This window comes from Hemicordylus capensis, chromosome 1, assembly GCF_027244095.1.
Source record: "Hemicordylus capensis ecotype Gifberg chromosome 1, rHemCap1.1.pri, whole genome shotgun sequence".
NCBI classification, from domain to species: Eukaryota; Metazoa; Chordata; class Lepidosauria; order Squamata; family Cordylidae; genus Hemicordylus; species Hemicordylus capensis.
The window spans coordinates 77,881,061-77,905,383 of NC_069657.1; the positions used below are offsets into that span (position 1 = coordinate 77,881,061).

Below are 24,323 nucleotides of genomic sequence, written 5' to 3' on the forward strand. Positions count from 1 at the left end.
AACTGGATCACCTTTATCCACATACTTGTTGACACTCTCAAAGAAGTCCAAAAGGTTACTGAGGCAAGATTTACCTTTGCGGAAGCCATGCTGGCTCACTCCCAGCAGGGCCTGTTCTTCTAGGTGCTTTACAATTTTATCCTTGAGGATGCTTTCCATCAATTTGCCTGGAACGGACACTAGGCTAACCGGCCTGTAATTTCCCGGATCGCCCCTGGATCCCTTTTTGAAAACCGGTGTGACATTTGCTACTCTCCAGTCCTCTGGTACAGAGCCCGATTTCAGGGATAAGTTAAATATTTTAGCAAGGAGGTCGGCAATTTCACATTTGAGTTCTTTGAGGACTCTTGGATGGATGCCATCCGGCCCAGGTGATTTGTCATTTGTTAGCTTTCAGTTTCAGTTGTTAACACCATCCCTTGTCACTTCTATCAGACTCAGCTCTCTAGCCTCCATCCCTAAAAAGCCTGGTTCAGGAACAGGTATATGCTCAGTATCCTCTGCCGTGAAGACAGACGCAAAGAACTCATTCAGTTTCTCTGCAACCTCCATATCCTCCTTAATAATCCCTTTCACTCCCTCATTGTCTAATGGCCCAACCGCCTCCCTGGCAGGTTTCCTGCTTCTGATGTACTTAAAGAAGTTTTTGTTATTCCCCTTGATACTTTTGGCTAAATGTTCCTCAAACTCTCTTTTTGCCTCTCTTATTGTCACCATGCATTTCTTTTGCCAGAGTTTGTGTTCCTTTCTGTTCTTTTCCTTTTTGGACAGGCCTTCCAATTTCGGAAGGAAGTCTTCTTCCCTTTTATGGCTTCCTTGACGGTACCCATTAGCCATGCTGGCATCCTCCTGGACTTAGTGGTACCTTTCCTCCTTTTGGGTGTACAGTCTAACTGGGCTTCTAGTATTGTGGTTTTGAGTAAACGCCATGCACTCTGGAGCGAAGTGACTCTCCTGATTTCCCCCCTCAGCTTTCTTTTCACCATACTCCTCATTTTGGAGAAGTTTCCTCTTTTGAAATTTAAAATGTCTGTGTTTGACATCCTTGGTGATTCTCTCCCCGCATGTATGCTGAATTTGATGGCACTGTGGTCACTGTCCCCTAAACGGTCGATGACACTGACATCACGCACCAGGTCCAGGGTGTCACTCAGAATTAGATCCAAGGTCACCTTCTCTCTGGTCGGTTCCATGACCAACTGTTCTAAGGCACAGCCATTTAGCGTATCTAGAAATTTGACCTCTTTGTCCTGACTTGAATGTGAATTTACCGAGTCTATGTGTGGGTAGTTGAAATCACCCATAATTACAGCCCTGCCTCTCCTTGATGCCTCCCTGATTTCCTCCTGCAACTCCCAGTCACTGTCGACATTTTGATCCGGAGGGCGATAGCATGACCCCACTAGCACGATTCCTTTACGGCCTTGTATAGTCACCCACATGGTTTCTGTGGAGGACTCCAGTCCACCTAGGTTTTCTAGCTTGTTAGATTCTATCCCTTCTTTAACATACAGTGCTACCCCTCCTCCAAGGCGCCCCTCCCTGTCCTTCCTATAGAGTTTAAATCCAGGGATAACAGAGTCCCACCGGTTCTCACTGTTCCACCATGTTTCTGTTATGCCCACTATGTCTATTTCTGCATTAGCAACCAAGCACTCCAGCTCACCCATCTTGGCTCAGAGGCTTCTGGCATTGGCATACAAGCTGAATCTCTCCCCTGATGTATGCTATTCCTTTGACTCTTTGACCTGCTGGCACAGCCTCCCGTCTGCTCTTTATGCAGTTCTGCTCCGTCCCCATCTATTTTATTTGAATTCTTTGCAGCCTCACACTTTAAAGGATGGCTTTTGCCAAACGGGATACTGCCCAGCTCCCATCGGCTGTTCCCCAGGTGCATGCTCTCTTTCCTGCTGTTGCTCCCCTGTAAATGGTATTTAGAGGCATCTTGCCTCTGAGGCTGGAGGTGGCCTATAACCCTCAGTAGGGATGTGCACTCCCGAGAGGCTCCTTTAAGGGGCAGGGAGGATGCCCTTAGCAGACCCGCCACTTCCCCCCACTGGTGCTCTCCTCAAAAGTATTGGTGCGGGGCTGAAGCATACCTCCCTGCAGTCCTGGTCAGCATTGTATTGGAAATGGCGAACACACGTGTGCACCATACTTCGGCCATTTCTGGTACAACTGTGACCAGGGCTGCAGGGAGGTACACTGCAGCCCTGTGCCAATGCTTTTGGGGAGAGCACCAGTGGGGTGAAAGTGGTGGGACAGGTAAGGGCACCTTTCCTGCCCCTTAAAGGACCCCCCCCACCTCCGAACCAGCTTGAACACCATCATTCCCAAGTAGTTCAGCACTTTGAACCGGTTCATGCACATCCCTAACCCTCAGATTAGTAGCCATTGATAGACCTGTCCTGCATGAATTTATCTAAACCCCTCTTCAAGCCACCAGACTGTTGGCTCTTGCCACATCTTGTGTAAGATAATTCTATAGGTTGATTATGTGTTTTGTGAAAAAGTACTTCCTTTTGTCGGTCCTAAATTTCTTGACAATCAGGGTCATGGGATGACTCCTGGTTCTAGAGTTATGTGAGAGGGAGAAGATTTTCTCTTTATCAACTTTCTCCGCATCATGCATGATTTTATAAACCTCTGTCATATCTCCTCTCCGTCATCTTTTTTCTAAACTAAAATGCCCCAGGTGTTGTAGCCTTGCCTCGTAAGGAAGGTGCTCTAGGCCCCTGATCATCTTGGTTGCCCTCTTCTGCACTTTTTCCAGTTCTACAATGTCCTTCTTAAGATATGGTGACGAGAACTGTACACAGTACTCCAAATGCGGCTGCACCATTGTTTTGTACAAGGGCATTATATTATTAGCAGTTTTATTTTCAATTCCCTTCCTAATTATTCCAAGTGTTTATTCCTACTCTCTGTTTCCTGTCCTTCAATTCAGCAGGGCAAACACGAGGAGGGAAGAAAAAGCTCATGGATGCACAGTTTGTTCCTGGCCCAACAAATCACAATTTGTAGGACTGGGAATGTTATGTCTGAATTGAGCCTGTGTGTGGCATTCTCTCAATGCAAAGTGAACTAAAACTTCCTCTACTAGTGTTGGGGGAGCACTGTTCAGAGACCCAAGTAGACATTGAGAGTGTGTGTGTGTGTGTGGGCGGCGGGGAGTGGGGGAAGAAACACATGCTTTCCCTGTTTGCCTTATAAAGGGTGTGGGGGGTGTGTGAGTGCATCTATAACAAAGTTGCACTGGGATGAGGAGCAAAACCCATCCTTTCTGACCACTGCACTCTGCTACATTAGGCAGTTTTCTCCCTGCCCAACTGACTTCTAATATTGGAGCCAGGCTGGAGTAAAACTGCTTTAAAACAGTCAAGCATGGCAAAGTAAGGTTGGAGAGGGACAGGTTTCCTTCCCTCCTCTGCTCTCCCCTTTTGATATTAAAAAGTAGACCTGTCCTCACCCTATAGGCAAATTGGACAAACATGTGGTTGCCCTAGAAAACTGGTTTGGCCCAAATACATCTTGACGTATCTCATCTTAGTTACCCAGAGTTTGTTTTGCGGAAGGTGAAATTGCTCTGGTTCAGACAATAATCTAAACTATAGTTTGATGTCTTGGTTTGTTATCTGTAGTTTGAACAAACAACAGTTCCCTGATAGCACCTTTAACAGGAAACTGTGGTTAGTTCAAAAGTGAAAGCTTTTGGTCTCCTCCTCTGGCTTATGAAGGAGGAGGATAGGGGAGCATGCCAGCAGTCTCGTTCACAATTATTGGGGAAGGGGAGGGTGACTTACTCACAAATGCCTAAATCATGTTTTAGATCATCAGGCCAGCTCTTTTTTAGCTTATCTAGGAAAAGGTCCAATAAAGGACAGGAAAATAATTATGCAGAAAATAAACCTTAAGACAACAAAATAAAGAGGTCTCAAAACTTCTAGTGCTGGCATCTATTTATTCAAGACAACTCAGAATGACGTGAATGTGGCCGTGAAAGCGAAAGCTTTTAGTCTCCTCCTCTGGCTTGTGGCCCTATCCAACCCAAGCACAGCATCCCTTCAGTGGCTGTGAAGGGGTGTGAAGGGAAGAAATCTTATGTTTATTTTTTAGATTGTGAGCCATTTGAGGACAGGAATCCATCTTTATTTTTATTTCTCTGTGTAAACTGATTTGGGAGCTTTTGTTGAAAAGTGGTATATTGGTGGTGGTGGTGGTGGTGGTGGTGGGTTGTCACCAAGAACCCTCTTATATATCTGTGAATTCTCAGATGGTATTCCAGAATGTTCTCCACAATCTGCTGAAATTGCAAAAACCTTGAAAACAGCTACACATTTTTTTTGTTAACTTATCCACTTTTATCTCATTAACCATTAGTGTGGTCAATCAATGCTCATGAATTTGCTACTACACATAGCTCTGACTGCTGTCTGAAGAGCAAATGTTGGAGGTGCAATGTTTTTCACACCGCATGAGAAGCTGTAATGGTCAAAATGTCCTCTTCTACAGAACTGTTTACAGGAACCCTGTCGTCCTTTTTGTCATATCAGCCCAGAAATTCTTAGATTCCCCCCCATGACAGTTGTTGATGCTGAATATGTTTTTCTTTAAATGCCTTGTCGAAACCTTGAATCCAACAGAGAGAGCACATACAATCTTCCTGCACCGAATACTATATAAGTTGCTGACAGCTGAATCAGCTGTTGGATCTATCTATTAGGTGAGGAAGTGTGGTGTAGATGCCTGGTCTTGGAGACCATGGGGGCGATTCTCACGATCAACAAAAATCGGGCTAGCATTGGCTAGCCCGCAGCCCGGTGGTTCTTAAGTGGGTAACCCGCTTGAGAACCCCTGGTAAAAAGCAGGTTTGCGGAGCGAGCGCTCCAGCAAACCTGCTTTTTACGATCGTGAGTAGCTGCGGCGCACCTTCACGCCGTGCCTACTCATGAGTAGACCCCGGTCATCGTGTGGGCAGCCGATATGGCCACCCAGGGCTCCCTGCCCGCTCGTGAGCGGAGAGAGTGGGCTTAGCCCGCTCTTCCCGCTCACCCGAGGAAACCAGGTCTCACTGATCGTGAGACCCAGTCCCATGAGTGCAGAAGTAAGTACTGCCTTCTGCTGTGCTGAGGTACCCTGGAATACAATAATAAATCAGGTCCTTAATTGCTCTGTGTAATGTTTTTTTTTTCTAGAATGGAGTATATGTTCTTTTCTAGGATGCAACATTTAGCAGCATTATGGCAAAGATTATATTTATAAATGTATTGTTGATTAACAAGCAAAAATATAAGACAAAATTATTTATAGAAATATAATATATGTATAAATTAGGGCACTTGCTCTGTTATATTATCAGCTCTCCAATTTTCCCATAAGTAGGTAGCTTTTAAAAACCTAGTAACTTCAGAAAAACTGAACACAGTGATCTGGTTAATCAGTGCACCAAGACGTACCCTTCGCTAATCCCATGCGTGGCAGTTCTTGTGAGAGTTCACGTGCAGCTGCCTGGATAGCAATGCGGATGGCGGGGGTGGGGGTGGGGGAGAAAACAGCAAGGGGGGCAGTGGGAGGAGATGGTGGACGAGCCAGCGGGCAGAGGTGGAGGGCGGCCAGCCAGGTGGCTGGCTGGGTGGCCAGCTGGCTGGCTGGCAGGGAAAGTAAGCGCCAGCAGGCAGGCGAGCAGAAAATGGCCATGGCAGTAGGCGGGTGGGGGGAAAGAATATGGCTGTGGCAAACTAGAGGTGCAGATCCTCTGCACCCAGCCCAACGTGTGTGTGTAAATAAAAAATAACATTTTTAGCAATTGTACTAGTAATGTTTTGAATGCAGATTGTATAGAGTCCACTATCTCTAGATATCAATATCTGTGTCACTCAAATATTGACGACAAAAACAAAATGGCATTCAAAAAACAATTCTAATGCTTCTAAGAAAGTATGATTTAATTCTGAAAAGTATATATAGGACAAGGCAAATAGATAAATTCTTATTTTACCTGTGTTATAGGGAATTATGAAGGGAATGTTTATAATGTACTTTAGAATGAAAAGCACCATGCAAATAAATACTTAAATGGTTGAGTTTATGTTTGTTGCTATAGAAGTTCACTAGATGTCAGTAGCTCCTTTGACTGGTATTAATTTGTTGAATCTTGAACTGAGCCTAGATTTTATTCTTTAAGTCCTGAGGTAGTGTGAATTATATAAGGATATGAAACCTTTAATGAAATGGTGAAAAACTTTTCAATAAGAACCAAACAGAACCAAGTCAAGAAACAAACAGTTTTAGCCAATGTTCTTAATGTATTTACATTCAGTACAGTATATGTAATATAAAATGACAAAACTGGATTTCTAAAGGGCTCTTACATATCAACCATTCTGAAATTAATGAATTTTGCATAGTGCTTTGTGCCTTGCAATAATTATTTACATGCAGATAGTAGAACTAATCTTTGATTTTTATCTGTTTCTCTGAACTTGCATAAGGACAAGAATCTGGTTCTCAGGAATGTGTTATTTTGACATGATCTAGTTTGTTTTCCATGGAGCTCAAGAGGTACTATAGTCTCCAAAGACAGTGATACTTTTGAATGCATGGGGCCTGAGTGATGGGCAGTGGGGGAGGGCAATTGGAAGTAATTGGAAACAGAGTTTAAAACATAGAGTTTAAAATAAAAGTTAATAGCACACACCGTAGCAATAATGGTGATGACGACCCAGCAGACCTCTCTATAAAGGCACTATGCAATGTGAGACCCAAAGTTGCATGATCAATGTTTAAGATCTTCACATTTTATCAGAAAATATCAGTGCTTTTTCATAAATTATACTTCTTTTGAAGAATAGAAGGAAAGAAGGAAAGTTTTGAAGCAGTGCACTATATAACATTTTCTCTTTCTCAACCAAAGCCCTGAGGGCACTTTGTTTTAAATCCTGCACTTCAGGCTATTTAAGTGGTTTGTAAAAGAACAGGTACAGCATATTAAAGAGGCTTTACAAAGGCACCTTGAGGAATTGTCTTTTAATATTTTAAACATAGGTGTCTTACTTTTCTTCCTCTCCTGCCCCATGTACCTCCATTACATTCAGGATGAGTCAGCCAGCTATTCAGCAGCAGAGATCCAAAAGGAAGACCTATTTACCAAGTTGTGCATTTATCATCAGACGTCTAGTATATATATATATATATATATATATATATATATATATATATATCCAACATATAACAGAATATATGCTACTAAGAGAAACTTTAATTGGAAAAGTGGTAAATATAATTATCTACATAAATCAATATGCTCTTTTCATTCATTCCATTTCTATACTGCCTTTCCACTATAATGCCCAAAGCAGTGTACAGTTTACGAGAAACCATTGTTTAAAAACACAATTAAAATTAATGATGACTAAAGCAAGCCATAACAACAAATGGGAAGAGGAGGCAGTAGAAGATGGCAGCTCTGGCTGCTCCTGCCACACTTTTCTTGTAGTTTGTTGTAGTCACTGCTGTCTTGATGGCAATTAGCATCTTGACAGGAGGGGGCAAAGTGGCCCTCCTCTCTCACTGATGATCATGGTAGCTCTTTGAGTTCCTCCTTACTAATGGGATACAAGTCAAATCGCTGGGAGGGTCTCTTTTACATTGGGATTTACATTTAACTGGGATTGATAATCTTGGATTCAATCTAAGTTTGCTGATCCCGGTTCCTTTCCCCCAGTTTTGACATTTTTGAAAATGTCCGGGAAATCAAGAGCACTCACAGCTCACAAATCTCCCGGTTGCCAGTTCAGAGGCATCACCACCCATTTTGTTACTTCAAGAGGTCTGGGGAGGAGAGCTGGTCTTGTGTAGCAAGCATGAAATATCCCCTTTGCTAAGCAGTGTCTGCCCTGTTTGCTTTTGAGTGGGAGACTACACGTGGAGGGTTCCAGTTTGGGAACCTCTGCCTTAGAAGATGGGGTTGCTCTGGAAGGAGCATGTCCCAAGCTGCCTCCCTGGCATCTCCAAGAAAGGGCTGAGAGAGGCTCCTGCCTGTAACCTTGGAGAAGCTGCTGCCAGTCTGCGTAGACAATATTGAGCTAGATGGACCAATGGTCTGACTTGGAAGGCAGCTTCCTATGTGCCTATGTTCCTATCTCTTCATTGACTATGGGCAAGCATTTTTGGTGGAACTTTCCCTCTGTTTCCCCAACCCTCACTGAACCTTTTGTTCCCCACCTTTTTTTTTCTGCATCCCATAGCATGCTCTCTCTCTTCTACCTACTATTCCAGGTCTGTCTGTGTATCCATCTCTTGGTGTATCTCCCCCCCCCTTCAGTCTCTCCATTCTTTTTTTTCTTTTTTTTTGCTCTCCTTCTGCCCCCTTCTCCACAAGCACACACCTTACTGATTTCAGCAGCAGAATGCACTGTGTTTACTTGCCCAGTGGCTCCCACAGTGAGGGAATCTCAGATGCAGGTAGGATGTGTAGCATGGCTGGCTGACTGCAACAGTGCAATGGTAGGGACAACTAATTATATGCAAGAGAAGCCTATTTGGAGAGGAAAGCTGGTCTTGTGGTAGCAAGCATGACTTGTCCCCTTAGCTAAGCAGGGTCTGCCCTGGTTACATATGAATGGGAGACTAGAAGTGTGAGCACTGTAAGATATTTCCCTTTGGAGATGGAGCCACTCTGGGAAGAGCATCTAGGTTCCAGGTTCCCACTCTGTCATCTCCAAGTTAGGGCTGAGAGAGATTCCTGCCTGCAACCTTGGAGAAGCCGCTGCCAGTCTGTGAAGACAACACTGAACTAGATAGACCAATGGTCTGACTCAGTATATAGCAGCTTCCTATGTTCCTATGAAAAGCTTGCACCATCTCCTCTGTGTACCTCTGAATCCAGGGAGAGGAGGAGGAGCTGTGCAGACATAGTAACATGGACTGCCTTCCGTCCCCAACCTGACTTAAATATTCTCACTAAGAGGTGAGAAAGACACAGTTGCCATGTGTCCATTTTTCACTGGAACAGAGCAGAAACAGAAGACCTGTGTCTTGAACAGATGTTGAGCTCGATGCTTGAAATCTGTGCATGGCTCAGCCCCTGAGGCGTATCTAGGGAAAATAGTGCCTAGGGCAAGCACTTAAATTGCGCCCCCTGTCCAAACATCTGACACCCATCTTTTAGATAACTTTACCATAACATCAGCAGAAAAATACAAGTCAAGCTTGTTAATCTTTTTAATATTTCAAAAACTATTTAGCAGTGGATGTAGCCAGACCAAAAAATGCTGGAAAACTACAAATTTAAGTATGCTGGGGGCTCATGAAATACCCAAATACTATGTGGAGGTGTACTTGGAAAACTAAACAGAAGTGCCTGTCTAATTCTCTACTATGCATTGTAGCATCACTATTACATAAGTTTTAAAAATAAATGGAGAATTTGACTTTCCCCAGATACTCTGAAAATAATTAAAGGATATGTAGAGTAAACTGTGTCACTGCTTGGAATATATTCTAGTATTCTAGAAAGACAGTTAAAATGAGAGAAAGAGAACAAGAAACTCCCAGTGGCCTTAATACTAAGGATTTCACACTGATTCAAAGACAAACTCACCATGGATAGCCATATTATTAAGACATAACACTTAACTCACTTATCACAAGAAGCAAAGTAAGAGCAAATGAATACAATCCTAGCTCACAAGCTTCTGCTCAGTATTCACAAGCCCTGATTCTCTGTACATAGTGCCAAACTGAATACGTGTATGGTGACTTATATTGAATTTAATTTTTTTTAACCTGTAGCCCCTTCGGGGGGCTTCCTAAAGGCCATGGGGGAGTCTGCAAAAGTCCCCCTCCCCCCGCCGGCCTCTTAATTAATTGCCGCAGCCCTTCCTGGAATGATTTTCGGGCCTGTTCGAGTCTACAAAGATCGGCATGGTGGCCATTTTGGAGGCTGCCACGCATGCTCAAATGGCCTCTGTGAGGCCTGTCATGGCCTAGGGCCTTGCAGAGGCCATTTGAGCATATGCGGTGACCATTTTGTTTTTGGTGGCCATTTAAAAAAAATTTTCATTTTAAAAAATGGCGCCCCCCCTTTCAAGTGGTGCCCGGGGCACGTGCCCTGCCTGCCCTACCCTAGATATGCCCCTGCTCAGCCCAACCCTCCTATGTTGTCATGACTTACTTTCAGCAGGGCTCGTGCTTGCACTGTTCAGCTTCACTCAAGAGCCCGGGGAGAGAGAGAGGAAAATGAGATTGGGTTGGTTGTTCTCTTATTTGTCTGTTGCAATTGGTATCTTGGTCTTCAATGAATCTTCACTGTTTTCTGCCATGCAAGGCCTTTTGTAGATTGTTGAGGGCAGTGTTCGGGATTGTATGCATGCATATCTCAGGTCACAGGAGTAGGTAGATGTTAAAAATGTTTCTGAGCTAGGGGAATATGCGTGTAAGTATGTGTGTCAAAGTATATACAAATATGACGTGGGTGTAATATATGCATAGAAGGGAAAGAAAGGGCATGCTAAGCATCTTGTTTTCATCATGTCCTTATAGCTTTTCTGCAAAAAATATATGGGAGGGGGAACAAAAAAGACAGGGAGCAAGGTACCCCATCTTCACTTGTTGTCCCTAGGTGCACTCCATCCTTGCTATGCCCATTTATAGGCCTCTGTTTCTCTGGCCTTTAAAGTGCAGGCCATTTTATTTTACAGCCATAACACTGGGCATGTGTAGTCTAACACCCGGGAGGCTTCTAACTTTCTTTTCTTTTTCCATATTTGGCTGAAGCAAGAGAGACATCCATGAAAAGAATGCACAAAAAGACACAAAAGGCTCTTACAGTGGTATGCTGTGTAGCACAACACAAGGGAGTTGTAGAAGTTCTGTAACTGAGCATGACCAGAGAAAGGTGATGCACTGTGGAATTTGTTAACATTTAGGACACGTTGCAAGGCTTGCCCTTTTCCTCTAGGAGGACTTAGAAATTTTGGTGCCGGGGAAAGCAGTCCTTCATCCTGTACTTTACAAACAAGCTATTTTAACCCAATCCTTTTACCAGGTTCATTGTATGTAAGATAAGTGATATTCTGAACCTCAGACCATGCATATTTCAGATATCTACTGTCAGCTAGTAAGGTTCTATTGACTAAGAGAGTGGAAATGATCTGGTGTTTCTCTGAGAAGATTAAGCTTACATTTAAGTGCTCCCTGCTCAGTGGTTTTAAAGGACAATATTCAGCCACTGCTATTCATCACTGAAACTTGATGAGAGAGTGGAAAAAATGCAGAAGACAGCTAAGGAGTCTTGAAAAAGATGTATGCTGAACACAGAATTTAAGAATGAGGCATTATGATGTCGTCTTTAAAGGTGAATGAATTGAGATTAAAATGGGCATACTGTGAGGCAGAAAGAATAAATGACAGGCTGAGGAAATCCTTGGTGTGATCACAAAAGGGGAAAGAAGAAGAAAAAGCTCACCTGCCAAGTGGACCTTGCTTGACTGCAGGAGAGAGGCAAAGCACATTCTCAGAATAGTCCCTGAAGGCTTACACTAGTATACAGTATATCTGTCATTTTATGGTAAGCCGGTCAAAGGAAAGGGGTCAGAGCAGGGCCAGCTGTGCCCACCAGATGACCTATACAGAGTGGAAGAGACCAAAGGAAGCCAAGAGTTTTGGGGAAATGAATGATTGCCATGATCCCCATCAACATCATCATCATCACAGCATGCCCCCCCGCCACCCACCCACCCCCCACAAACACACAAATAACCACTCAGATCAGGAGCATGTGGATTGACAATTTGTCTTTTAATCAGTAAAGACGGATACTTGATCAGCATTTTGACCACTGCTGAACTTATCTTACAGCTGAACCAAAAGCAGTGACGTGGGGGTGGGGGTGGGGGTGGGATTCTGGCAGTGGGGGAAGCTCCAAAAGGGTCAATGATTTCTCTTCCCATTTAGCAATGGCAGCATTCACTCTTGCTGCTGCTAGATGTCATTTGTTTTTCAAATGACAATGTTTGTAGCCAGAAGACCTCAGAGTCAAGGCAATAAGTATTATTTCCCCTTCCCTTCTTCATTCTGATTTGACTTCAGAATGTATGCCATCAGAAGCCCTACTCAGACATTATATTGTATATGCATGTAAGTGTCTGTGTGCATGATGTACATGTGATGATTTTAAAAGTGTAGGCTGCCTCAAATGTAGGGCACAGATAGGAAGTGTACCACTGTATATGCATTGCATATGTCTGAATGGCTGTACATACAGTCAGATCTGCATGTGTGTACACTGAACACAGATTGTATGCATATTGAAAATAACTTGTGAACTGGACCAGGAGAAGGAAGCAATACTTTTTGCCAGATGAGGAACGGAAAGGTTGGATAGGGGGTGGAATTCGGGGAGCAATCAAATTAACGGAGACGGCAACAGAGAGGCAGGTGGGGGTGATGTGGTTTGGGGTACATAGGAACATAGGAAGCTGACATATACTGAGTCAGATCATTGGTCTATCTAGTTCAGTGTTGTCTTCACAGACTGGCAGCAGCGTCTCCAAGGTTGCAGGCAGGAATCCCTCTCAGCCCTATCTTGGATAAGCCAGGGAGGGAACTTCGAACCTTCTTCTCTTGCCAGAGCAGCTCCATCCCCTGAGGGGAATATGTTGCAATGCTCACACATCTAGTCTCCCATTCATATGCAACCAGGGTAGACCCTTCTTTGCTAAGGGGACAAGTCATGCTTGCTACCACATGACCAGCTCTCCTCTCCCCACATTTGAGCATAAAAGCCCTTTTGGAGAATTGCCAGCTTAATTCTATAACTTGTTCTCTCCAGCCTTGTAAATATCCCCCATCAGGCAGAGACATCCCACAGGGAGGCTCCCCAAAGCTCAGCTGGGATAGAAAAAGCACACTGTAATAGCAGTCTCTGCTGGCTCCTGGACCTAGGGTACATCATGTTCTCTCTGTATTCTTCCTTTCACACTTGCATAGGGGCAGGGAAAGCTATTAGAATCTTACTTTTATTAACAACATATACATTTTACTTTTTAACTAAGGGGTTAACTAAGGGGTTTACACACAAAAGGGGAAGGGGAGATGGTTAATACAATATATAAATATATACATATTTATAAGAATATAAATATTTGTCATTGTTAATACGATAGTTATAAGAAGATACTTTTCTCCCTTCTCAGGAAAAAAACTGAATTAATTTATATATTGGTAGATCATGGCAGAAAGGGAGCTCCATTTTTAAAAGCACCATTCATAAATGCATCTTTCTGGGGAGTAAATAACTGTTCTTAATGTTCTGGAAATGTCCAGCCCTGTAAATTGGTTTTACAGCCCATAAAGTTCTGAAGTACAAATATTTGATCAGTGATTGCCAACCTTTGAGCAGAATTTTGCCAGTTTGCCTGACAGCAGTCCAAAGTCCACTAAGGCTACTTGGGTTGAGGGATCGGGTTAGGAACTCAGAAGACAGTTGGCCGCCTTGACTATGTTTCTTTCTCTTTGTTAATACCTTCTGGAATCAATATTCAGGCTCAAACACATCAGACTAGGGCCACTGTGAACCTCTGGCCTCCAAAACTGTGTGTCTCCCCCAGTTTCTGTAAATACACTGTGGCTGTGCAATGTTTTTGCTATACAAGACTGAATTCAGTGAAGTGATTGGAGGAGATGCTACCCTCAAAACAAACAATCCCCAACTTTCACATCAAATCATCTGTTCTCTCCTTTCTGGTTGCTAAATGAAACTGACACTGCCAGTCTGTTTTGAAGTCCGGCATTCTATGTGAATATTGTCCCTTTCTCTTTTTCCAAAAGCTATTTTCCTCTTGAGAACAGAGAGTTGCATTCATGCAGTTCAGCTATTGCTTTGTGACTGGATTATTCTTGGACCAAAATGAGCCACCATAGAGATGCAGCCATCTTAGTTAGGACCAAACTGCATGTTGTGTGAGAGATCTGTGATTGACTCTCATAGCATGTTTCTTCTGCTAAAAAGAGCTGTGGGGAAAGGGGCAACTTGGATTGGAGCCACAGCACTGAGCAGGGGCTGGCGGCATTAACCCGCTGTTGCACCCCTTCCCCAGGGCTCTCCTGAGCTGCTGTTAGTCACAGAGGGGAGAACACTGAGCATTGCAAAGCATTTCTGGAAAAGATGTCTTTGTTCTCTAGATATTGCCAGAGTCTATTGTAACAAGAATCACCTAGAGCTGGAATACCATCCCATCATACAGGAATAGACTTTGCAGCAATTCAGCTCTTTACTTGGTTTTTTGCCTATGCTGGGAAGCCACACATTACAGTGGACTGGAGGAAGCATTTCTTGTTTTGAAAACCTTCAAAAAACTCTGGGTTGGATCTTGTATTACTTTCTTGCGTCTGCACAAGAGCGGGGTGCTGTTCGCCCTTCTCCCGTTCCCTCAGAAAATCTACTCCTGAGGATCATTTGGATCAGGATGGCATGGGGGAAGCATTAAGGATCAGGATGGCAGGGAGGAACTGCAGCAGGAAGGGGGCTGGCAAAAATCACACACACTTCTCGCATGAACAGAAGTGCCCTTTGTTTGTGGAAGAAATATTTAGGATACAATCCTTTTTATTTGCTTTCAGGTTGCATTAGATGCATTGATATGTCCATATTCTGATCTTTTCTTCTTCTTCTTAACTTGACAGGTTGATCCAGCTTTGGAAGAAAGAATCAAAAAGAATAAAGTGACACTGGAATCAGAATATGAGGTAGGGTTCACTGCGTGTTCTGGAACTGAAGCACTTTCTTTTTTACCCTGCCCTAGGGATAATATGGTGTTTCTGCCCGTAACTAAAATTAAACAAGCCCTGGCTTTGATTCACTGCCATCCAGTAAAAGCAGGCTTGCTTTTTTTTTTTGGTAGAAACAATTCTTGAGTGTTCAAAGCTGTATAGGGAACACCCCTTCTTTGATGTCCATCTGCCAAATACAGCACAGCAAATGGAGTTTTACTGTTCCTGTGGTTAGTTTATGAAAGAAATGCAGATCTGGACTGGAATGTGCATGTTTCTCCATGTATATTACTAGCCATATGATGGAATCCATGTGGCTAATTACAAAACCATATGATCACTTTAGTGACACCGGCTGTTAATTTAGCAACCTCTCCAGCCACTTGGAACACTTCAGATTTTCTGGCTCCATTTGACAGTCAGTATTGGAACAATACACTCTTGCAAAGAACTATTTGCTTAGAAAATGGATGCTTTGGGAAGGATATGGATTTTCTGTAACTTGTAGACCTCTAGAACTAGAAAAGAGTTTCATTTCCATCAAGAGGGATCTCCATAGCCCCTTCTGTAAAGGTAAAGTGTGCCATCAAGTTGATTTCAACTCCTGGCGCCCACAGAACCATGTGGTAGAATACAGGGGTTTACCATTGCCATCTCCAGTGCAGTATGAGATGATGTCTTTCAGCATCTTCCTATATCGCTGCTGCCCAATATAGGTGTTTCCCATAGTCTGGGAAACATACCAGCAGAGATTCGAACCGGCAACCTTTTGCTTGCTAGTCAAGCATTTCCCCGCTGCGCCACTTAAGGTGGTAGTACTTGGATAGTAGTTCCCTCCCTTCCTCCTCTGCCACCACCACCCCCTGGATGGTTCAAATGATACTTTCTCAACTCACATGATTACAAGGGGGAGACACTAAGAATTCAACTGTCATGGCATCATTTGCGGATGTCCCAATGCCCTCTTGATGCATTCTTTTATTGCATGGTGGGGGGGAGATCTTCCAAAGCACCCCTCTACATCTCTACATGTATTCTAAATACTAGTTTAAATTAGTATTTAAAGTGTGTATAGGCTATTCAGATAATCTGCCTCTCCATGTAACAGAGGAATGCGCTTTGAAGACATGGGGACATTTGTAAAAGACATCACAACAGGTGCACTCTCAGCACACACCCCTTTTTAATCAAGTGGGCCAGAAAACTGTCATCCAAACCAACCCTCTCCCCACACCCTTTGCTTGGCCAGGCCCAGACCCCAAAGTGATGTGTTAAGGGGATAATGACTTATGGGTTTGGAGCAGGCATTTTCATTCCACTTGTAAAGAATGACCACTTCTGTCATCAAAATACTACAGAAAGAGTGATTTTTTAAGCATGGCAATGCCCCAGTCCTAGCTATTTCTAACCATCATTGTATAGGCTTCCCATGCCGCCGCCACCCCCATCTAAGTAAATATCAAAGTGGAAGCTTGCCTTAAAGAAAAGGCATGTAAGGGCGGAAAAGAGTGTTCGGTCTGCATTGCTCTGTACTCCACTTCTGTTGCTTGCCCTCGGAGGTCAAACAACAGTAGCAGAAGGCAGAGCAATGCAGACCCAGTGCTCTTTTCTGACTTCACATGCATTTTGTACAGTTAACTTTGATTTCTACTGTCCTTTTACTTGATTTGGAAAAATAACTCACACCGTTATGGTTAGAAAGAACTAGGTCTGGGGCATTGCCATTCTTAAAAAATTGCTTATTCAGTATTATTTTTTGTGACAGAAATTGTAATTCTTTATAAGTGGAATGAAAATTAGGAATGTGTGAATCAATTCGAGTACAAATCAATTTGTACCCAAATCTAGCTAATTCGAGTGATTTGGAGACAGAACAAATCACCCCTGTGGTCCACTGGCTAGATTTGGGTCCAAATCAAATCGTGCCTGATTAGATTTGAATCAATTTGAGATTCGGATCTCTCCTATTAATTCCGCCAGATTCCCAGCCGCCACCGCCTCCTCCTCCTCCTCCTCCTTTTTAAAGCTAAGCTCTAGCCCTTAGAGAAACAGAGTTATGGAGCAAAATGTGTGGTTACTATTTTTCAAGTGTTTGATTCTGTGGTGTATAATAACTTTTCCTCAGTGAATCCCTATGAGGATTCATTACACACCTTCATTTCTCCTATTCATTTTGACTGTCTTTAGATAGTGTCAACTGTCTACTGCCATGTGCCGACGACACCCCCCTTCCACCCGCAAAACAGTGGGGTACTACTCAGTTTATGATCTAGAATTTTTTTTTAAGTGTTTAGACTCTTTGGTGTCTAATAACATTTCCTCATAATGAATCCCTATGAGCATTCATCACACCAGATCTAATTCTCCCTAAGAGGATTCATTACACACCAAAGAGTCTAAATACCTCAACAATTCCTAAAATATAAACTGAGTACTCAGTGGCTTGTGGGTTGGCGGCAGGGGTAGTTGCACGTGGGATGCACTAATTCCCCACCCCCACCTGCAAAGCAGTGGGGTCAGAATGAACAGAAGAAATGAAGGTGTGTAATGAAGACACCAAAGAATTTAAACACATCAAAAATTTCTAAAAAATAAACTGAGTACCCCAGTGTGTCAGGGTGGGTGTGGGTGGCGGGGGGTGGCAGTATAGTTGACACATGGCAGTTGATGGTTGGCACTGTCCAATGACAGCCAAAATGAACAGAAGAAATGAAGGTGTGCAATGAATTTTCATAGGGATTCATTATGAGGAAAAGTTATTATACACCAAAGAATCCAAACACTTGAAAAATAGTGACTGCATATTTTTGCTCCATAACTCCGCTTCTACAAGGGTTAGAGCTTAGCTTTTTTAAAAAACTGAAAGCTGGGGATCCGTGTTAGGGTTAGGATGGGTGACTTTGAATCTCCATTATATCCTATGGCAGAAATATACAAAATCAGTAAAAAATTTAAAAACATCATTAAAAATCATAGGAAGCTGCCATATACTGAGTCAGACCATAGGTCCATCTCGCTCAGTCAACCAAGTGCTGCACTGCCTTGAAATCTGAGTGGTTGGTAGCACCAGTGGGGACCTACCAACCACCCACATTTGGTGCCCCTAGGGCCTTTATAAGTGGTCCAAATTGATCTGAATCCAATCAGATTGAATAGGGTGATTCGGAGGGACAGATTCTGACACAAAAGAAATCCGGGGTGATTTGATTCAGGCATAAATTGAATCGAAAAAATCAATTCATGCACATCCCTAATGAAAATGCCAGCTCTGGCCCCTTAAGACCGAATTCCACTAATACAGTTTTCTGTTGCCTTTGGGGAACCTTTTGTCTGCTCTTCTCCCTTTTAGGTTTTGTAACGGTACTATGATTTATTTATGTGAAGCAACCATCATGCAATGAAAAGAAGAGATTCTTTCTTTAAAACTTGACACACAACCTTATTTCAGAGCTGGTGTGTACTTAAGTATGCTGTCCTTTCTCCGTACCAGGCATAAGTACCTGCTTGAAGGACAATATTTAAATTGGCTGAATTGTGTTTGAATCTTGTAGAAAAATCAATAGTAATAACACCAAAATAGCATAGAAAATATTAAAAGTCTATTCAAATTATTCTTATAAGGGCTGTACCTGATGGATGCAAGTGGCTAAAAGATTTTTATGTGTGCTGTGGATTTGCTAAAGGCAAATCCAAATAGCTCTCAAAGAGAGGAGAATTCACATTGTTCCTGATTTGAATGTGCTACCATTGTGGAGTTTGGATAGATGCACTTAATTTACCATGTAAACCTAAAATATATTGAACTTATTTAATTGTCTGCACCATGGTACAGATTGAACTTAAGTGAAAATCTTAGCTCACAGTGAGCATTTTAGCATTTTGCCTACCACTACTAAAAATGTCTCTCTTCCTGGGCAGGGAATTTTCTTTGAGGGATCCATTTCCTACACAGAGCCACAATATAGCCAAAATCTAGTAGCAGAGGGTGTTTTGTTTCACTTGAAATCTACATACTCTCTTCCTCAGAAGTGAGGACAAGTCCACCACCAAATTTTTAAGGTACTTTCACATAACTTAGAACATTCAGATTTGGTACATGCATTGTTCATGTGCTAATTGAAAAGTTTTTTTAAAAAAGGTTCCTTCTGCATCAGACAGACCAAACCTCAGGGTATGGAGTTTCCTGCACAAGAGATGCTAACACAGAACAGGGAAAACTATACCTGGGATGGAATATTGGATTATGGAGTTCTATTGCCCTTTAACACACCTGAATGTGAGCTTTAACTGGTAGAGGGGAGATTTCCAGTAGCTACTAAGAGCATACATCTATGCTTGTGGAATGCATACTGGTTTGGTTATCTGCCACCTATACAGTTGAATGATATTTGTATCAGTGATTAGGTAAACTATATCTGAAGATGCTGTGAAATAAAAAAGTGAAACTATTTCATTCAGTCTCATTCTCATTGATTGAGAAGATGGATAGGCTTTGAAGGCAAAAGACAGAAAGATTAATCTTTTTACAGTATGCTTGTTAAGAGCAGTAACAAATTTGCAACAGTTGTATAAAGGTTTTATAATCTGTTGTGTATTGTTCAAAGAAGATTAGAATTCTACAATAGGAAGGAATCTTGCAGTACAGGGATATGTAACCTCTTCCTCATCGAGGCCCTCACTGGAAGCATGAGCTGGTGGTTTACAGGTAGTCCATATGCTTCATGTACACCATTTGTCTGCCTGCAACAAAAGGATGTACTTTTTTACACAGCACATAATTAATCTATGGAATTCTCTGCCATAGGCTTTTTTATGATGAAAGAATAGAGGATACACGGACCAGAGAACAAAACATATACTGGGTAGTATATATACTGTGTATAAGAGTCTATTCACGCACACAACTTCATGAAACACGGATAAATTAAACATATATAATGAAACACACAATTACTGAAGAAATTGTCTGTATTCTAGACCCCAAAAAGTATGGCTGAAGGTCAATTATGCCCATAGTCCTTATACATGTAGATATATAGTCCTTCCAGATCTTTTTTCTTACTGTTTCTTGTTCAAGTTGTTGCTCCAAATGTTACTCAAAATTCTTCCAGATCTTTTTCCTTGCAAGTTCTTATTCTAGTGGTAGCTCCTTATACAAATGTTGCTCCTTCTGGTTGTTGCTCCTTGTCCAAATAATACCCAACAGGTATCCTAGGTGATTTTTACCTGTTTCCTCCTGCTTGAGCAGGACTTCATCAGGAGAAGTGAGCTAAATACACAATAACACATGTATCATTTTAACAAAAAAGTACCTTCAACAAATTAGGTTAACTCAAAGGGTTAGAAATTTTTAGTTATTACTCGCATTTATTTCTTCCGAAGTGACACTGCACCTACCAGTGGTTTCTAAATTAGAAATCCTACTGGATACCAAGTTGTACTGGCTTCAAATGGTACAGATAATGCTTAATACAGTATATCCTACAGCGTCTGCCAGATGTTTTCACTCCCCTTTGATCAAAAGGGATGTGCTTCATTATCCAATCTCACGTCTAAATGATCGATTTTATTTACGTGCGCATGTGAAGAAACAGCAATGCTAAACTTCCAAAGAAGCCGTGGACCTTTTGTCCTATTTAAATTCTTAATTATACAAATGTAATATGGAACCAAAACATAGCTCATATAAAGGCTTATCAAAAATATATATGATAGTCCCATTCTCCAACAGGAGAGACTTTATTCTTTTAAAGGGGATGTTCATCAATCTTGTGTCAATGTTAAATCTCACCCTACTAAACCCCTCTCCACATCCAAATCTCTAAATAGGGCCAGGATCAAAAAATAGCGCATGGTGCCTTTAGATAACTGGAAAGGTCATTGACCTGATTTAAACCAAGAGGCTCTAAAGTCCGGAGCTGATATATAAAAAATGCCTCCCTCTGTAGGAGGGCAGTTTTGATATTTGCATAGGAAAATTCTTTTGGTTTATACCTATAGATAACAAAAAATTCAAAATCATTAAAGGAGTGCCCTACCTGCATGAAATGATCAACCATAGGGCATTCCAAATTTTGGTTCCTAATGCGAGAGTGATGTTCCAAAATGCAAGATTGGACTGTTCTGGTTGACATGCCTACATATCTCAGGGAACATGGGCATTGTATTATATATATATGATGTTCTTGGTGGAGCAGTTAGCAAAAAAGTCCAATCTATATTTTTTGCCAGTATTATTGTCCCTATATTCTGTGGTTTGCAATGCCATAGGGCATGCCACACAATGACCACATTTGAAAAAACCTTTTGGTTCCACGCCCTCCCTCCGAGGTAGGCTATCCACTCTGACAAGAAAACCTTTGAAACTGGTCCATCTACTATTGTATACAGCAATGGTTCCCAACCTGGGTACCTCCAGATCTTGCTGAACTACAACTCCATTATCCCCAGCTACAATTTATAGTGGATGGGGATGCTGGGAGTTGTAGTTCAGCAACATCTGGAGGATCCCAGGTTGGGAACCACTGGTTTGCACTGACTGGCAGTGCCTTTGTACAGTTTCTGACCAGGTCTTTCCAAGTCCTCCTGCCAGGAGATACCAGGGATTGTACCAGGGACTCCTACACACAGAGGATGTGCTCTACTATTGAGCAGTAGCTCTTCCCTAATGTATTATATCCCCCAAAGGAATCATATATGTCAGAAAATACATTTGGATGGGGTGGGGGCGGGGAACCAGTTTTAGCATGATAGTCGCAGCAGGGGGAGAGTAACTGGCCCTATCCAGCACAGTACCTCCAGTGACTGTCGCTGGTGTCTATCTTATGTTTCTTTTTAGATTGTGAGCCCTGTGAGGACAGGGATCAATCTTATTTATTTATTATTTCTCCGTGTAAACCGCCCTGAGCCATTTTTGGAAACGTGGTATAGAAATTGAATGAATGAATGACTGAATGAATTTATTTCAATAAGGAGTTAGTGCCACTTTATAGTTACTAAGCTGCATTATATAAGAAGTGTTCTGAACAGCCATTCTGTTTATCCTTAGAACAATGCTTCCAATATTGATGTTCTTTCAAGGTCTCAAGTGAGAGCTACAACTGGTGCATATATTTATATGCCAAATGACTGCATTTTCAGGTCTATCATGAGTTCTATCTGTCTCTTGCATTGTGGGACTCAGCTCCTTCTCCAAATACCCACCACTGTTTAAGCATTCTGCTCACACATGTATGTTCTCATGAAGCCAGCTAAGCCTTACTGTCCCATTTGCTCTAATAAATCATGTGCCACCAGTATTAATGGGAATGTAGCTCCACTTCTGGGATGCACCTTGTAAAGCAGATTGTAAAAATGCAAAGCATAGGATTTCATGCTAGGACATCACAGTCTACATTATTTGAGGTAGTGGGGAAGAGAGAGATATGAGGGGCACATTTATCCCTACCATCTTATTTGCTCTAAATGGTAAAGGGAACTCCTTGTCATTTTTTAATTTCTAAAATAACTCTTAGCTTCTGAGATGCAAAGTACGTGGTAAATTAACATATTTGTTTTAAATGTGTATGTCATTCTTTCTCCAAGGAACTCAGAACAGTCTTTTAGGCCTCGCACTCACGGAGGTGGTAAGTAGGGATGTGCACAAACTGAGGCTCGTGCACAGGTGCAGCTTCCTGCTGCGGAGATGCTTTCCCCAACAGCCTGCTCGTGGTGCTGGCACACACAAAGCCTCCACACATGCGCGGATGCCATTTGTGTGATCAGCAACACTGTGCTGGCCACGCAAATGGTGTCCGTGCACACGCAGGTGCCACGTGTGTGCTGGTGCTGCGCCACCGCAGAGAGCAGGTCAGGACTTGCTGTGCTCCCTTTTTAAAGGTGCCTCTTGCCAGTCCCCTCCCCCCGGCAGCGCCTCAGAGTGCCGAACTCTGCACAAGCCTCGGTTCATGCACATCCCTAGTGGTGAGCCTGTGTCTGCAGTCTTCGAGTAGGAGCATTTGAATGCTCCTCCATTTGCAAAATAATCCATGCATACAGAAAGCTGGTTAGACGAGAAGTCAAGAGCAGAATCCTTCACACTGACTTCTGTCTTTCTGTGTGGAGAGGATGTTGAGGATGGAGGAAGGTTCAGTGCTGTGAGCCTCCACCGGAAGTGATACACCCAGGCACAGGTCAGCCACCTTCCTGAGAACAAAATATTTGCATTCACAGAAGTCAGGTTAGCCTGAGGTCAGAACTGGATGTTATAGGAGCTACATGGCTGACTCTGTAAGCAGCAGGCTTTTGTTGTCCTCACCTCTGTTCCCTCCAGTAACCACTAGTGCTACAACGCATGTGACAGGATGTTGCTGTGGCCCTGCCAGTTAGTACATTCAGTATGAAATTACAAAGGCATGCTGATGTGGATTATGCGTGTTGTAGTTAGGCTAGAGGAGTGAAGAGGAGGGGATGATGCTGGGCTGCTGCTTTTGGTGCCAGCTATGGGACTCTAGTGATGTCTAGTTCTGGCCTGAGATACAATAACTTGCCTAAGGTGCCTAAGTTCTGTGGGTGGGGACTCCTACAATTTCCCCATTGTCATGGATGGACCACCACCTGGTGAAGTTTCGACTTGCAGCTGCTAATCACCTCTGCAAGGGTGAAGGGATTATCTGCCCAAGGAGGCTATTGGATCCAATAGGATTCCAAGAAACCTTGGAGGGTTTTAAGGTTGGCCTATAGGTGACCCTATTGGTGCCCTGATGGAGAACTGAAATAATGAGCTCACCAGGGCAGTAGGCATGATTACTCCTAAGCATCATCTCCGACCTGCTTCTAAATAAGTTCAATTGTATACGGAAGAACTGGGAGGTGAGCTGGTCTTGTGGTAGCAAGCATGACTTGTCCCCTTAGCTAAGCAGAGTCCACCCTGGTTGCATTTGAATGGGAGACCACATGTGAGCACTGTAAGATATTCCCCTCAGGGGATGGAGCTGCTCTGGGAAGAGCATATAGGTTCCAAGTTCCCTCCCTGGCAGCTCCAAGATGGGGCTGAGATTCCTGCCTGCAACCTTGGAGAAGCCACTGTCAGCCTGTGTAGACAATACTGAGCTAGATGGACCAATGGTCTGACTCAGTATATGGCAGCTTCCTATGTGGGAGCTGAAGCAGCGAAGTAGACGACTCCGACAGATTACAGAACAGAGCACAATTGAAGACCTATGCTCTGGCAATACATGACAAATAAGCAATGCTGTCCTGCACATATTGCATCCACAGGTTCATGTCCAGTGGAATTATCAAGGGTGGTAAGTGGTCTTATATGGACCCTTCTGCCCCAGCTTTGGAACCATCAGTTAGCTGCTGTGAAGCTTTGAATGAGTTTTTTGTGTGGACAAAATCTCTCATATTCAAGCCGACCTGGATACCACTGATGGTGCAGTCTTTTGTGAGAGCATCCAGTAACTCCTCTTTGGGTTATATTGGATCAGTATCAGTTTGTGATTCCTGAAGGCATGAACAGGCTGCTTGGGGTGGAACATCCTACCAGTTGTTCTATTGACCTTTACCCA

General features: G+C 42.9%; 1 protein-coding gene across 3 annotated transcripts in view; it reads left to right on the plus strand.

The window, feature by feature from the left end:
• LOC128340022 (uncharacterized) overlaps positions 1-24,323 on the plus strand; it is a 100,228-nt gene that overhangs the window by 47,504 nt on the left and 28,401 nt on the right. For 2 of the 3 annotated variants that reach the window (XM_053284629.1, XM_053284627.1), the window contains exon 4: positions 14,686-14,748. In XM_053284629.1, coding sequence (XP_053140604.1) covers positions 14,686-14,748 — 63 coding nt within the window. Of the gene's footprint in view, positions 1-14,685; positions 14,749-18,690; positions 18,999-24,323 lie in introns of those variants that run through there. The other variant, XM_053284626.1, reaches the window with a different exon arrangement.